This window comes from Maylandia zebra, linkage group LG17 (assembly GCF_041146795.1).
Source record: "Maylandia zebra isolate NMK-2024a linkage group LG17, Mzebra_GT3a, whole genome shotgun sequence".
In the NCBI taxonomy this organism is placed as follows: Eukaryota; Metazoa; Chordata; class Actinopteri; order Cichliformes; family Cichlidae; genus Maylandia; species Maylandia zebra.
In genome coordinates, this window is record NC_135183.1 from 13,740,840 (window position 1) to 13,757,418 (window position 16,579).

The 16,579-nt window shown below is 39.3% G+C and overlaps 1 protein-coding gene across 1 annotated transcript in view; it reads right to left on the reverse strand.

The window, feature by feature from the left end:
• The window catches only part of zc3h3 (zinc finger CCCH-type containing 3), an 82,029-nt gene that overhangs the window by 23,130 nt on the left and 42,320 nt on the right, over positions 1–16,579 (reverse strand). The window contains exons 4-5 of the mRNA XM_004572330.3: positions 9,645–9,795; positions 464–627 (exon numbers count right to left, since the gene is read on the reverse strand). Of these exons, the coding sequence (XP_004572387.3) occupies positions 464–627; positions 9,645–9,795 (315 nt within the window). The remainder of the gene's footprint in view (positions 1–463; positions 628–9,644; positions 9,796–16,579) is intronic.

Sequence of the window (16,579 nt, forward strand, 5' to 3'; positions counted from 1 at the left end):
CTTGGGTTGGGTGGGCGTGCCTCCATGTCTCTGTAGGAGAAGTGGCTGAGGAGAGGACCACTCTCAAAACAACAGTAGCTTTACCCACCTCCTGTTATAACCTTATAACCTTCTTTGCAAGTGGCAACCAATCAAAAAAAAGACAACAGTGTCATTCAGCATAGGAAGAACTGAGGGGAAAATGTGAACATAGTGCCTAATACTGGCCCAGCCATTTTTTGGTAATTTAAATACAATGTGAAGCAAGCGGTCACATTTGTGCCCTTGTTATACTCAGATTACAATGGTGGAAATTAAGTCTCTTTTAAATATATTTTAATTAGGAAAATGTATTTGACATCTGCTTGTGAGAGGAAAACACTGAGGCAGGCTCATTCAGGCACATTATAAATTTCCACGGTGGTTGTGTGAATTGTTAGTCCTCTTTGAACTTCAGAAGTTGTTGAACACACAACACATATACCTGTTCGATTGATGGACATGTTCGCTGCTACGGTGCGGGACAGCTTATTGGCTGACACACGGTATAAGGACCCACGAATCCAACACATGCTGCTTCCTCTCCACTGCTGGGTGGATGACGGGTGTCTGTCGTGGGGAGCTCGAAGACGGCTCTGAAGGAAACTCCTTAGAGAAAGAGGGATTCAAATAAAAGAAGAATAGATGGTATAAGGAAACATTTGAGGAAATCAAATTACTCCCAATTCTGGTTTATTGCTACTTGGAATTATCCACTCAGCCCAGTTAATACACTGTAAAATTTTCATTCATGCATTGCTTTGAGCGAAAACCATCTGCTAGAAGACTTTCCGCTCACCCTCTTTCTTTTACCCATCCTTTCTCCCCAGCTCTCTCAGTATAACCCCTCTCTTCACTTTATGTTTCCCATCCTGTAGTCCCCCCTCTCTCTCGCGCTCTCTCTCTCTCTCTCTCTCTCTCTCTCTCTCTCTCTCTCATGTCACAGCACTCTGTTAAATTGCTCCTCTAATGGAAAGGACGGTAGTGTGGAAATGGAGAGAATTGAAAAGAGGAGAGAAGGAAATCAATGAGATAATAGGCAGGGCAGGGGGCCAGAGCAGCACGGTTGGCCCCTACACTTGAGTGTAGAGATCACACACACACACACACACACACACAGAATTACAACACATTCCTACTATGGTATGTATAGTACACAAAATCGCAGGCTTCTGCACACAGGTTCAAGATTCAGGAGTCCCTCGGTTGGCCTGTGTATGTGTGCGGCATCTGTACGTGCGAGTCCACAGTGTGTGTGGAGCTTCTGGGTGGTGGTGGGGCGGTGCAGGGGTTATGGCGATAAATTGCGCTGTCCTGTCACTTCTATTTGGGGCGGATTGGGCTAGTGTGCAGGGCGCCGCTGGAGGTAATTTGCTGCCGTATTTCAGATGGGCTGGAAATGGGTTTAGAGCGAGAGTTCATGCCTCCCATTACAGAAAAGAGAGAGAGGGTTACCCCAAACGCATGGCGCGCACAAAACAACTGACATGGATGCTTAACACGTGCAGAGCTGCTGCACTGCTGCAAATAATATCAGCCATCAGCTGTGTTCACATGCACGCTCTATTAGACTGTGTGCCATAACTCAGCAGCACAGACACTCAGTTTCACTGATACAAGATCAGTGGACGCCCTACACAGGGCAACTGCAGCCAGGGGAGCTGTAATGGAGGCTAATGTTGGAGCACTGACTGCCACCCAGGGAGGCTTAAACAAGGACTGGGTGGCCTAGGGAGCCACAATGGAGGTTAATGGGGATATGACATGAACAGTTAACACAGACGGCAGTTAACCCTGACACAGGGCTGCAGTCAAGGGGTGACGTTAGGATGTTCTCTCACCGTGTTCATATGTTCATACAAGTCTAAGTGTCAGAGCAATCCTCCCAGTGATTTCACATGTCTGTGCATGACTACTTTCATGTGTGCCGTCCCCATCACAGAGCAGTTCTTCCCTTTGGCACAAAAATTATAACTGTTTGATGTACACACCTCTAATCTTGCAAACTAAGATCTGTTCAAGCTTTGTTCAATCCTTATGTTCATTATAATAACAGTCATGTCTATAAATTGTAATAAAGAGGGAACCCCAACAATCAGATGACTCCCACTGAGCAAGCACTTGTGGACAGTGGGAAGTAAAAACTCCTTTTTAACAGGAAGAGACCTATGGCAGAACTCAGCCAGGCTCGGGTAGGGGTGAGAGGAGGAAGATGGATGCAACTCTGCAAAGCTAAGCCCTGCTTCCATGTTGTCTTTAGAAGGAAGAGGTTGTGTTCTAGAAACACTTCCAAACAAGCCATACATATTCAGTCTTGTTCTAATTGTTATAAACAGTTATGAACTTTAACTCTTAACGTGCTAACTGAGTCAGAGATTTAGATACTGGGTTTTTCTGCAATTTATTTCAGCACTGCTTGGTCTGAAGTTGGGGTGAAGACACTGGGATGTCCACTCCTGGGAATATTGTGTCATTGTGTTAACACACACACCTGAATATTCTATATGAGAAAACTACAAAAACTCTTTCCTTTTTAGATAAAGGTGCCATATTTACTGATACTTAACACACATGCCGCCTTTGATAACACAGCATATGGCTGCTATTTATCCTCTTTTTTTTCTTCTTTCTTTTAATTCCTATGAAAGCAGTCAGGCTACGCATTAGGGCTGCCACAAACGATTATTTTGATAGTCGACTAGTCACCGATTATTTATGCGATTAGTCGACTAATCAGATCATCATCCACTGGACGTAAAACTACAGCTTATTGCACCAGCAGCATCTGCTCTTATATAACTATCATTAGCTTACAGCTTTAAGCTTTTAAGGTGCTAACTAAAAATAAAGACAAGATGATAGTTTATTCAATTTTAATGAAATTTGCAGATTGTTTCGGTGAAGTTTAATAAACTCCTTGCTATCTAAAATATAACAGGACACCGGAGTATATTCTCCAGCATCTCACGCTTCTGATGATCAGCTGTCTGCTTGACATTTATTCAGCTGTGTAAAAACTATAACTTTAATCTCAGCCAAACCGATTTACTCAGGAACAAATAAAATACTAAAAAAAAAAAAAAAAAAAAAAAAAAAAAAGCCAAACAGCAACATTTTTAATTTATCTAAGTGACTCATATATATTTAACCTGAGTCGCGAAAGACGGCGGTGGGTTTGAAAACAATTTGCCGGGAGTCCGGTGTTCTCACGGCGCTAGTGACCTAGCCCCCGGCTAGCTATCGAGCTAGTGGGTAACAGACGTCTCCGAAAACGTCGGAGCGCTTTTGAAAATATGTGGTGTCCTGATAAACTGAGCCGATATTTGAGGTTTACACAGCTACATTCTCACCTGAAAATATGTTAAACGTTTATTTTGTGACCCAGAAAGAATAATAAGAGTAATATTAAAACTAACTAGCTACCGCCATTGTTGGAAACTAAGCTGGGCCGCGCTATGAATTCTGGGACACAGCTGCTTCTTCTTCTTCGGGGTTTAACGGCAGCTGGCATCCTTGTACATGCTGTGCTGCCATCTTCTGTTTCAGTCCGTTATTACACTCTTAAATCCTGCTATTATTCCTGCGTCTTTTGCGATCTTACAAAGCTTCAAACGACACGTCGACTATTAAATCAGTCGTCGACGATTTTGATAGTCGACGTAATCGTGACTAGTCGACTAATCGTGGCAGCCCTACTACGCATATAGAATAGTTGCTACTGTAATAAAGTGCTTTTTGAATTTGAATAGTTTTTTCACAGGAGTCCATTTAAAAAGATTCAATTAATCTACAACATTGGAGGAGGAAAATGTTGCTGGTGCTGAAGTTCTGAAAAAGCAATACCATTTTCTTGTGATGAAAATATTAACTAATGAGTTACTTTTAAGTAGGCAGCACTGTGATGTAACAGATTCATTTTTGATGAGCGTAATCTTGTGTGGGTTTTATAATTCATCTTTAAGGACACTTGGGGGTAATGTAGTCCATTCTCAAAGCTGAAGACTGGGATGGTAAACCGTCTGGCAACACCAAGACAAAACATCTCAAAAGAACGTCTTTTCTTAGACAAAATGAGAGCAGCTCTGAACTGCATGCACACACGGAAGTGCACATAATGAGTCACACTGGTTCACACATGGCTTGTTTATACACAAATAACATAATAGTAAGTTCCAGAGAACACAAAAAATGAAGCCAGCATTTAACTGCAGTTCTTTAAATGGCCACTTGAGGCTCTCAAGGCTTTGTCACAGGGCTGTCACTGGGGATGTTGCCGGTCCAGCACAGGGCCTGCTAGGTCTCACCTCTGGTAATTTGTGTTTGTGCTGTTGGTGCTTCTTGGAGCATTTTAATGACATATTCTGACAAATAATATGACTTGCTATGGTAAGGCGATAAAAAGAAGTTATGCTTCAGTTTTGGTGAGTGAAATTGTTTCTATTGGTCCTTCCTTCATAATAATTAGCAGCTATCGCCATCTGTACAATGCACTTATACAGCCAATTGATGCAGCTCACAGATCCGATGACAGCTTACAAGGCGGCTCAGATACTGTGACAATGAAATAATCCATGCCGGTCTTTGTTCACTTCACCATGTGTCAGCAGCAGCGCCCCTTTGTTAGTGGGAGAGCTTAGATAGAGATAAAAATCTGTACTTTGCAGTTTTTTTCCTGCCTGCAATACCAACAAGTTTTTTTTGTGATTAGTAAAAATGATTTCAAACTGTGGTTTGAGTTTACATTTCTTTTTCATCTCTCTCTCTGCACAGAACTGCTAAAATCTCAAAATATCATTTTCCGGGATGCGTAAAAATGTGATTATCAATTTCTCAAACCAACTGAAAATAAAATTTTCTTTAAATATCTTATAACTAGCAGAACAATAACAGTCAAAACCACAAACAAATTAAAATTACACAGACATAAGAGGAGCTCAAAGAGAATGGGGAGGCGTTTTTGCTTGATTAATTTATAGGACAATTAAATTTACTTTTAGATTGAAGTTCTACAAATTAACAAATTTGTTCAGCCCTGAAGCACAGTTTATGTAATCTTTACACTTTTAAGTGTGCTAGAAAGCATAAAATAAAGATTGGAGGTCACAGACAGTAAAAGATCTTAAACTCATCAAAAAAAACCTGTAAAAAATATGGTGTGAAAAAACAAGAGAACTAGAGGACAGGGCAAGGCTACAAAGAAACTCTCTTGAGACCATCCAGTATGTCTGACTCTGTATATGTGTATGCAGGTGTGTGTATGTGCGGTGCTCTGACCATGCAATGCACAGATAAAGGAGAGCGCGATTCAGCACTACCGGTGCCGTTGATGAATGATCCGACTTTTGTTTTAGTGACAAGGAAGAATTTGGAGGGTCGCGCAACTGCTCAGAATAATGCTGCCCTTGTCTTATTTGTCTGCAACCCCAGCATTAGTAAGCTCATATTGGGAAACAGTTACCCTTGAAACAGAGCACAGCAAAAACAGTTGTCTGGCTAATTCTAACCGAGAGCATTGCTTCTTCACACTTTTAAAGGAAACCAAAGTAGCCGAGTTACGCATCAGGATCCTTTCAAATCCAACGTAAGGGGAACTGACTGTAGTGTAGAAAGTAACAATAAAACATATTTATTGAGAACTCAGCATTAAAAAGCAGCAGAAGAGAATCTTAACACACAACTGTATGGTGGGAGGTGGATGACTAATGTGATAAGTAATGAGCAAAGGAATGAATTGTGGTATAAAGCGGAATGAATGGGGTGGTGAATGCAGGAAAAGAAGAGAGAAGTGAAGAAGAGGGAGCGCTGCTTCACTTTATTGCCCAGTCTCTTACATCCTGTACTGATCAATACTGAAGCACTAAAGGAGATGAGCGCCGGACCAGATGTGTGTGTGCACATATATATATATATATATATATATATATATATATACACATATACATATATATATATATATATATATACATATACATATACATATATATATATATATATATATATATATATATACACATATATATATATATATATATATATATATATATATATATATATATACACATATATATATATATATATATATACACATATATATATATATATACATATATACATATATATATATATATATATATATATATATATATATATATATATATATATATATATATATATATATATATATACACACACACACACACACACACACATACACATACATATATATATATATATATATATATATATATATATATATACACAAAAGTATGTATGTATGTATGTATATGCATGAGGGCCTTAACATTTATGCCAGAAATAAAGAAGAGAAAGATGGAGGCATTTGCAAGACTGACATGAAATTTTATCAAACAGAAAGACATAAAACACAAGAAAGAACAGCAACAGAGCAAACATAGGGGGACAGAAAATTAAAGAGTGGTTCGCGGGGAGAAAAATAGCAAGGGAGATGAAAGGAGGGTTGGGCTGTAATTTATCCTCCAGAGTGCATGCTTTACAGCTTTCTTAATTCAACTCCTGATACTATTAATGGAGTTAATGTTGAGATTATATCTATTTTCTGGTGGTGGAGCCTGAAATACTGCAGCCGATTCCCCCGCCCCTTCAAACTGTCACCCAGCTCTAAATCACACACCATGCCTGTTATGGCTAAAACTAGGAGAGAGAACGGTATGTTGGGCAGAGGCAACCTCACTTCCTGTGGGCCTGGGAGCAAGACATCTGTGCAACTAAATGGACGAGAAGGACAAGTTTAAAAAAATAAAATCAGTTTTACCAGTCACATATTTACAGATAAACTGTTTTTTAAAACCAAAAACTAAGTAAAACTAGTTAAATTAAACTCCTTAAGCAACCCCCCCCCCCCCCCCCCCCCCTTCTCAATAGAGGCACCATCATCAGCCTCAAAAAATCCTTAGGGGATGCAAGATGCCCATGAAGCAGAATATTCTCAGTGTTGCAGGTGCATGTTTCAGCTTTAACACTCTTAGTACCCATTCTAAAATGTGTCACCAAGAACAATTTTCAAAAGTTTAAACAAGTCAATGCTAGGATGGGTGATTGGAACAGAGGCCAGTGGGAACAATAATAGTATCCAGGACATCCCCGTGCTTTTAATTAAGGCAACCAAAACATTGCTCACAAATCTCGGCCTGGAACTCAGTGACACTTTGACTCTCAACATATATGATACACAAAGTTCACCTTTATTTTATTTTTGTTGGACAAGATAAGAAATGTTTCTCAATGACTTTTACCAAACCACAGATAAATGCGCCTACAAGTGCATGCTATTTAGGCAAGCTTTATGTTCAGTCCTTGAAATCATTTTTGTTGAATGCAGACAGAACTTTAGGGGAAAATGTGTTTAGATTTTTTTCTTAAAAAACAAAAAAAATATATATATATTTTTTAATATATGCATATCAGTGAATTAAGTCTTAACAAGAATGTCAAAAATGAATTAAATGGTACCACATCACTTTTAAATATCTAATCAATGGCTTTTCTCTACAGGTTATCTGAACACATTGGGATCCTCTGGACTACTGAGCGGTCAGGTACGGTATGTATGGTATGTTTTCTAAGATGCAGCTGTGGCAGGCAGAGATAAGAGTTGAGAAGGTATGAAGCGAGACCAACGGGTCTGATAGGCCAAAGATGAAGAGGAGTACTCAGTAGTTAAGAGCAAAGAATATGAGCTCATGCTGCACTCAATAGCTTCAAATTGATAAAAGTGGTGGTGGTCTTTGGAGTTAAACAGATAGATAAAGCATAAAAAAGGAGCAGGTATGAGGGTGGGGTGGGGGTACGAGTCTCCCTGGGGACCCGATGGGTCCCCCTCCCTCCCTATCTCTTTCCTCACTTCTACACATGTGGTGATATTTCACAGGATGTCAGGGGGCTCAAATTGAAAATCCCTTGATGAATCAATATTTACTGCAGCAGCTAAATGAATAGTAATAAGTCACCAGACGCTGAGTCCAGCCACAGTCCAGGGTCTTCTGTTTCACCAAATCTGGATTGCACAAATTAACTCTGCTCATCATCAACACACAAAACAAATACACAAAATTATTTCATTACAAGTGGCTACGCGAACAAATTACAAGATCGCACAATCTAAATGACAAAGACAGCACTGTTGAACTTACCAACAGTGACAGCTGTAGACATATCGAACTCCTTTCTAGCACTACAGAGCAGCATGAAATCTGTTCACTAAGGTCTGTGACACACTATGTAATTCAGAGGCATAAAGTTGAACTTGATTCTTTCTAAACTTTGTTATGTTAAACTGAAACTTTTTGCATGGGCCAAACCTTTATTCTTTCTATGTGTACAAAACAAGTTAATCTCATATACTGCAACAAAGAAATGAAGCAGATATGTCATCTCGGTTTCAAACCAACCCTAATCTAACTCTTAGGAAACCAGAGAATTGAATTATGGTTTATATTTAAACTGTTCTTCCAAGTCTTGGCAAACAAAAAACATAGGACATAATCTTACACACATAAAAAAAATATATCACATTCTTTATTCTTTAGATCTTAGTGTTAGGCGTCTTAAACATGCATTCTTGAAACTGGCCAGCAGGGGGGAACCCACTAATTTTAAAACGAGGTCTGACTGTGAAGAAGTCTATGAGAAAATGTTTCTTGATTTTTTTCTGAACTGCTAGTTTCACTTGTTCTTTAACATAACATGTTAATTTTGTAAATCCCAGTCGCATTTAGAATAAAATACACAACCTCACCCAACCACCATCGCCCTGGGAACCAAGGCAACAACATAATTGTGGAAAACCTTGGAACAACCATGTTTTCAGGGATTTCAGTGTTTAAGCTAAGCTTACAAGTCTCGGTTATGAAAAGATTATTCAAGAGTGAATTTTTCTCAGTGACAAAACCTTGGATATCACATCACATAAAGAGGAGTTTGACCTCCTCTTAGCACCATATCAAAAAGACACAAAACAACCTCCATTCTCTTTGTTAGAGGGCTTAAAATATGGGTGCTGCAATGACTAGCTGATTAACTGACATAGCTTTCTGGCTCCAACTTTTCAAATGTGGTATACAATGAATCTATTTGAAAACACCAATAAAGAGATCTCTTTGTGACTCTGGAAATGAAACAGTTTGCATTTTTAATGACAATTTTGATGGACAAAAAAAGATGAATGATAAAACCAGTGAGTCCAATTAACATGCATTCACTGTGAACTCAGAAGTACTAAGACAAAGATGAAAGATTGATGAATGAAGATAAAGAAAAAGTGAGAGATGAGGGCTGCAATGACATTAAAAAATAAATAAATAAATAAAAACACCCAACCACCCAGCTCCCTCTCTCTCTCTGTATCCGTCTTGGATTTGATGTGTTCCCTGCTGGTATAAATTAATGTGAGGAGCACACTATTGTAAATGGTTTATTCTCTGGGTTATCTACTGTGTAAAAATGAACACCATAAATTTTCGACCCCTACCACTCATGCTACACATGACTGTAACATAAAAGACAGGGATTCACTCTGCACTGAAAGATATTAGAGATTGAATCACATTAAAGCCAGACCTGAGGAAGTATCTGATAACGTGGATTACCTGGCAGACTGGAGCCTCTTGGCACGCCAGGAAAGGGCTGGGTTGTAATAGCGGGTCTGCATGGCACTGGAGCCCAGATGGGTCACCATCTTGTAGCGTGTCCTGAACACCCTTTGGGAGGCGGGGTTACGATGGGAGGAAGAGTTGGCATCTATGGGCAGGGATGATTAAGAAACAGAAGCCAGAGTTAAGCATCCAGGTAGTGAGTGTGAACAAATGCACATTGACATCATTCTGAATGCATAATGTGTGCATACACACACATAAGTTTGTCTGAGAACTCTGGCAGGTGTGCTCTTTAATAAGCTTCACATATAAAAATGAGAGGGAATAACAAAGGCAGAATTTTTATGAGTCTAATAAATCATATGCTCTGTCTCCTTCCTCGCTGCCATCATTTCTCCTACCCAGCCTCCCTCCTTCCTTCTCACTTTAAGTCTCATTCGTTATATCATTTTACAAATCCATCAGAGAAGAGGCATAAGAGCAGTGAGATCGGAAAGGGGGTTGGGGGGCTCTAGTGTTGTTATTTATTTATTTATTTGACTGTTTATCCATCAAGTTATTTTATGATGGCCTAAGCTGGCTGACGCACAGAGAACAGAATTTGCATTGAGGATCGCTGGAGTCCCTGTTCACATCAACATCAGCCACTACAAAGGCCTGTGCACTGAAGGTAAATTGCAAAGACATTGTGAATACCTCTAAAAGGTTTTTTTTTGTTGATCACACTTCTGTATTCTGTAGTTACTGGCAGTCGTTACTAATATGTCAGATAAAGTTATTTATTTCATATTCTGTATAGTTTTTCATATTTATATCCTGTTCATAGCCTGTACATAGCTTGTACTCACTACAGCCTGTACATACTTATAGTTATAGAATATTCACAACATACTTCATACCGTGTACATTATAACATACCATAATAGACCCATTTCTGTAATATACTCATATATCTATATTATTGCTAATATATATTGTAATATATCTATATCACTAAAGCACTTCTGGATGGATGCAAACTGCATTTCGTTGCACTGTACCTGTGCATGTGCAATGACAATAAAGTTGAATTCTATTCTATTCTATTCTATAAAATGTATTTTTCTGAAAAACGACTTACTTTTTACTTTCCTTTTATTATGAAAACCCAATAATGAATAATAACAGCAGGGGTTAGTGTCAAAAATGTAGTAGTGTATTCTAATTCATGGTTGTGCTGTAGTTGGTTCTTCATTTTAGCCTCTGCCACTGAGAAGAGAGAAAATACAACATAAAGAACTTCTTTGCAGAAGCCTGAAGCTGTGTTAAAATAATGCCACCTGCAGACTAAAACCACTGTTTGGGTTACTCGTCTGTACATTACGAGTGAGTCTTTGACGTGGTCAACGTGCTGGTGTTCACATTCCTTTTCAAGCCAACTTTTCAACCAGTCAGCATTGTCAATGGTCTCATCACAGTCTGCAGTCTAACTCTAACCCTACCCCCCACCACCACCCCGAGATCTGGTATTCATGATGAGAGAGTTGGACTGCTGCATAATGTCTTCTGCAGCATATCTCAAAGATTCTCAATGCCGTTGAAGTCTGGAGTCAATTGTGGCCAAGGATTGAGTGAAAATGATGTTTTATGGTCCCTGAACCATTCTTTCACAATAAATTCTGTCATTGTCGTCCTGGAATATGCAAGGGAAGAAAAAAGAAAAAGTAATCCACTGATGGAAAAATCTGTTCATTCAGTACAATTAGCTACACTGAATATAGACCTGAATCACTCTGTAATAGAGTTAATCTAATCAAATCACACTGGTTCAATTCTAGCAAGAGACACAGATCCCCCTTTGGCAATACGTCAGGAAGGGATAAAAGTCTGCCAGTTCAGACATGCAGAGCTACCCTTTGTGGTATCCCCTTGTAACTGGGAACAGCTAAAAGTGGCTTTATGTATTTATATGTTATGCAATTGTTTTTATTCAGAAGAGTGAATTCAAACAAGTTTGGCTATAATCTGGCTTGCTTTTTATGTTTGTCACTGTGTTATTTGTTGATCTGTTTTGCTTGTTAATGCTTTGTTCTTAACCTTTCATTCTCTTTTTGGATGATTATGAAGCACTTTCGACAACACTGATGTTGTTTTTAAAATGTGCTATAGAAATAAATCTTGATTTGATTTGATTTGAGAAGAAAAATAGATTGAACCTGGCTTTTGTTGCTGAATTCAATTTTAGCATTCATGTGAAATCTACTTTTCAAAATAAGTTTTTTTGAAATTCAGTGTTCAAACTGGTTGGATGACAGTGGCTTAAATACTGACCAAAATCACTGTGATAGCAATAAGCAGCATGAAGAAACTTTGTTTGACCTTCATCAAAAGTTCTTTGAGCCCATCATCTATCAGGCTACAAAAACAATTTAGTCACTTTTATTTATGACCACATGTGGTCATAAATAAAACTCAGTCAAACTGGTAAAACTCAGTTACCTACACCCATTTTCTTTACGTTTTAATCACTGAGTGCAGCCATGACTGCCTGTAGAAAATGAGGATTTTCTAACTTTAATGTTTTTTTAATCTGTTTCTTCTTCACAAATTATGTCAAGTAATTTGACAGCAAGCATGGATTTAATGGTGCTAATGTTAATGATATTTGAAGAAAAAGCAACAATCTCCCACTACCACAGACAAGAAAAAAAAAAAAAGGTTTAATGCAACATGAGTCAGTTGCTCAGTGTATTCAATCAAACTATTAAAGAAAAAAGAAGTCATTATCTGCACTCTCTTCCCCCTTCTACCAATCATTCAATGCAGTGGTCAGCGACAGCACTCAGTCTTCCTAATGAGTAAAGAAAAGAGTGAAGAGAGGTGTTAGAGGGGGGAATTAGGAACGAGTTTATGCACTCAGTGCAGAACTCATTTCCCATCACCTCTTTTACAAGTCTTTAACTGCCAGTTGTTAGGATTGTTGCTGTTTTAATTAGCGCCCAATAACAAACCGTGACTGTCACAAGGTCTGTGGTGAAGAATAATGAAATGATTCCATTTCCACTTCTACTCATTCAACCTTCCCTCTCTCCCTCTCGCCACACCTCCCCCTCATTCTTCGTCCTGTTCGGAGATGCTGGTTTCATTTGTCAGCCATGATGCAGCTCTGGATCAGCTGGAGAATTTATCTCAGACACACATTTACTGTTCAACAAATCACAGGAAGGGGGGAGGCAGGGGGCTGAAATACTGACAACAGGTTTACAACACGATCATAGACACAAGCACACACCCTACATTAGTACACCAAGCAGTTTAAGTTTGTTATTTATTTATTTTTTAAAAGGTATCATTTTTTCACCATCCCTTTCCTTGCTAGAGGGTGCAACAGGACATGACTGGTGTGTTAAAAAGAAAAGAAAAAAGGCTTTCACACTGTATCAACAATCAAATTGTATCAATAATACATGTAAAGAATAAAAAAAAAAAAAAGGTGATTCTGTTCAACTGGATGCAGGGTTTTCAGTGGGAAAAATATTTCATTACCCACTCTGTGCCAGCTGACTGCAATGGAAAAAAGATTTATCACGATATGAATTATTTTATATCACGATAACGATATATATCACGATATACCACCTGACCTGTGGTCATCTGGAAAGTACGCAGTCTGTAAACAGCGACAATAGAGGGTGCAGTCTTTGTTAATGAAATGGATGGTTGCGCTCATGTAGGGCGTATCTCTGCTCGTCCATAAGTCAGTCATCAAGGCATAATGCACGACACTGCAAACATCCATCTCTACTTTGGCCCGGCATGCGTCATATAAGCAAGGCAACTTGACTTTACTGAAGTGCTTATGTACCTCGGATCAAGGACTTTGACGAGGTCACGGAAGCTGTTGGGGAATGGAGCACGATCTTACTTTAAAGCTCAGACTTAAATCTTTCCTTTTTGGTAATGCTTATGGGCTAGTTACGGATGGCTGCTGGCGGCTTCCCCTGATGTACTGGGTGTGATTTTTTTTCACCGTCTTAAACCAGTATCAGTAATTATTAAACTATGTCTCTAATATAGTCTGTATTTTGTCTCATCTCCCTTTGCTGTCTCTCCTCTTTTCGCTTTTCACTCCCAATCAGTTGCAGCAGATAGCTGCCCCAGTGTGAACATTGCTCTCCTGGGGCTTTCTTCCTGTCAACAGGGAGTTTTTCCTTCCCACTGTCACCAAGTGGTTGCTCATAGGCTTTTTTTCTCTCCAATATTGTAGGGTCTTTAGTCTTTCAATATAAAGTGTTATGGGTATTATTATACTGTTAGCAATGCAATAAAAATATTCTTTTAACAGGTTTTCGACCATAATACATATATTTTTTTATTAAATGATTCAAGATGTTCAATAATTAAACAACACAGACCAATCATTTCTGTGTGTGTAGTTACTTCTCAGAGATCCATTCTGATTAGTGATTGCCCTGTTGTAAACAGGAATTAAATTTACTTTTGTCATGTCAAAAAACTAAAATATCATGACAAAACTGAAATAAATTAAGTCAATTTAAAATAAGAGAGCGCGAGAGCGAGAAAGACCTAGCTTAAAAATAAGACAGTACAAAAGGTAGCCCTAGAGGGGGAATATGGGTGGGGGTAGTCATTTGTACAGGATTAGTTGCCTGGCTTCTAGTCACTTTTTCTCCCACAATCCATCTGTACTCCAGTCTGAGCTATTTGGGCATCCTGGGAGATGACAAATAGGGCTTGTCAAAGGTGCTGCCACGATTCCCACCCTGCAACCTCATACACCCACTTTCACCTACCTTCCCTCCCAACTAACACCTCATTGTGTCTCTAAGCACTCATTGCAAACATCATGACATCAACCGTGTCCAAGATGCTGTCGCACAGCTGTTCCACTCCTGCTGTTGTTTAATGACATCTATAGTGAGTTGTGCTGTTGGTGTTTTCGTTTGTGTGCATGTCAGCAGGGATGGATGGACGGTGTTGCTCTGATTGTAAACCACTGCAGGTTGTGTTGGTTGAGTGGCTCTTGGAGCAATGGGGTTTCAATCTTCCACTATAGGACCATGACCAATGAGCATGTGAACACATACACGCACACACAAACACACACTTACTCACATACATACACCTGGGGTCTCCATCTTCCCTTAATAGACCTCTGACAGTGGCCTGCCTTGCAAGTGGCGCCCTACACTGTGAAGCCACCATTTGCAGACGCACGCAGCTCGTATCCATCCATCCATCTCTCACTGACTCGCTGCTGTGAATCTACAGATAATCTACTCTCGTCACCTCACGCTGCACTCATCGCTCCTTTTGCACGTGGTTTGCCTTCTAGTCAGAGCCACATTAACTATATAACATAGTTTTCCACTTATCCCTTAGGATACTCTTGTTTAGTGCTTCTGGCCCAGTACAGAGGTGAAAGTTTGTTTAATGACAGTATATGTCTACCTAGTATAATAACAATGCTACTTCTATCCCTATTAAGTAGACCGAGCATCAGGCATGACATGACCAATTACTGTATTTATTTATTTTCTGTCAATCAGTTAAAGCAACCAAGCAAACGGTATCACAAAGTCTGTGGTTTTCAAGCAGCTTTAGTTATGGTTTTTAGACCATTACACTGAATTTGCAATCAATTCAGTTGTTCAGGTGAAATTCAGTCATTTATTGTCGCTAAATATGTTAATAAGTTTAAATGTGGTTTTGTGCATTTCAGACATTAAGGTATTTTACGACCCTTTGACAACACTGATAACTCATTTAGACACATCCCAAAACGGATAATTGAAATGCTCGTAGTTGAACTATATACCATATTGAAAAAACTAAGAGTAAAAGCAGCCATCAGAGAGGAGGGCTAGTATTCAATATTAGAATAACACCAAACCTTGCTAAACAGACTTACTTTTAATTTTAAAAGCTCTTGCTTAGGTGTTTTGTGTTTCTTGCTCTTTGGGCATTTGGCTCGTTGTTGCAACGCAGTCATGAGAGAAACGGGATAAATCTTAAATAGACCCATAACAATTTGCATATCTACGGCATTAAAATTTGAAAATTTGAGTGAACCAACACCTCAAACCAGAAATCAAGGTTTTTTTCCCTTCACTTCGTCCCTCTGATTATAACAGTCCAGCAGACAAATTCACTTTTTTCATTTTAGATCCCACTTCATCAACATGAAGAGACAGATCACTTAAGTGGATCTGAAAGTGTTGAGCTCAAGTTCTATCCTTAAGATGACTGAGCCCCGTATCATAGACTAGACTTTAAGAAAACTTGTCTTCCATGCTCTTTTTTACACTCTATCCTAAGCTCAGCATCCCGACAGTGCACCACTCTGAACCTCCAATCCTGCATCCTCTTAGGGATCACCCAGCAGTCTGCCTCTCCATACCTGACGGCTAATTCCAGAGAACAGCAGTCTCCTTCTGCCCCCTCCCTGGAACTAACCGATGGATAATAAATCTTATTATTGACAGTGCCTGTTCCCCTTGCCATCACATGTTCCCGTCCCCTGGGGCTCATCCTCTGACTCCCACAGCTCCATCTCTCTGAAAGAAGACAGCAGTGCCATGCTAACATCAGACTTAACAAGCAAGTTACCACAATTTAATAACCCACTGGAAGTCAACACAGTTATGATAATATGATCTCTGCGTGTTTGACACCCAGCGACACTCTCTGACAGATGAGCCAGAGACGTCAGAGTTTGATGTCCCGCCCTACCAAGAGAACTGCATTCCATGGTCTTGGAATTACAGCATCTCGTAACTCCCAAGACAGCAGTATCATCCGCTCACAAAGTATGAGCAGAATGTGAGCCCTGTAGGTTATGTTGCATGTGAACAAGTTTAGCATCTTGTTTTAGGAAAATCAAGAAGGATGGGGAAATGTGCCAACAGATGATAAAAAGTTCACATTTT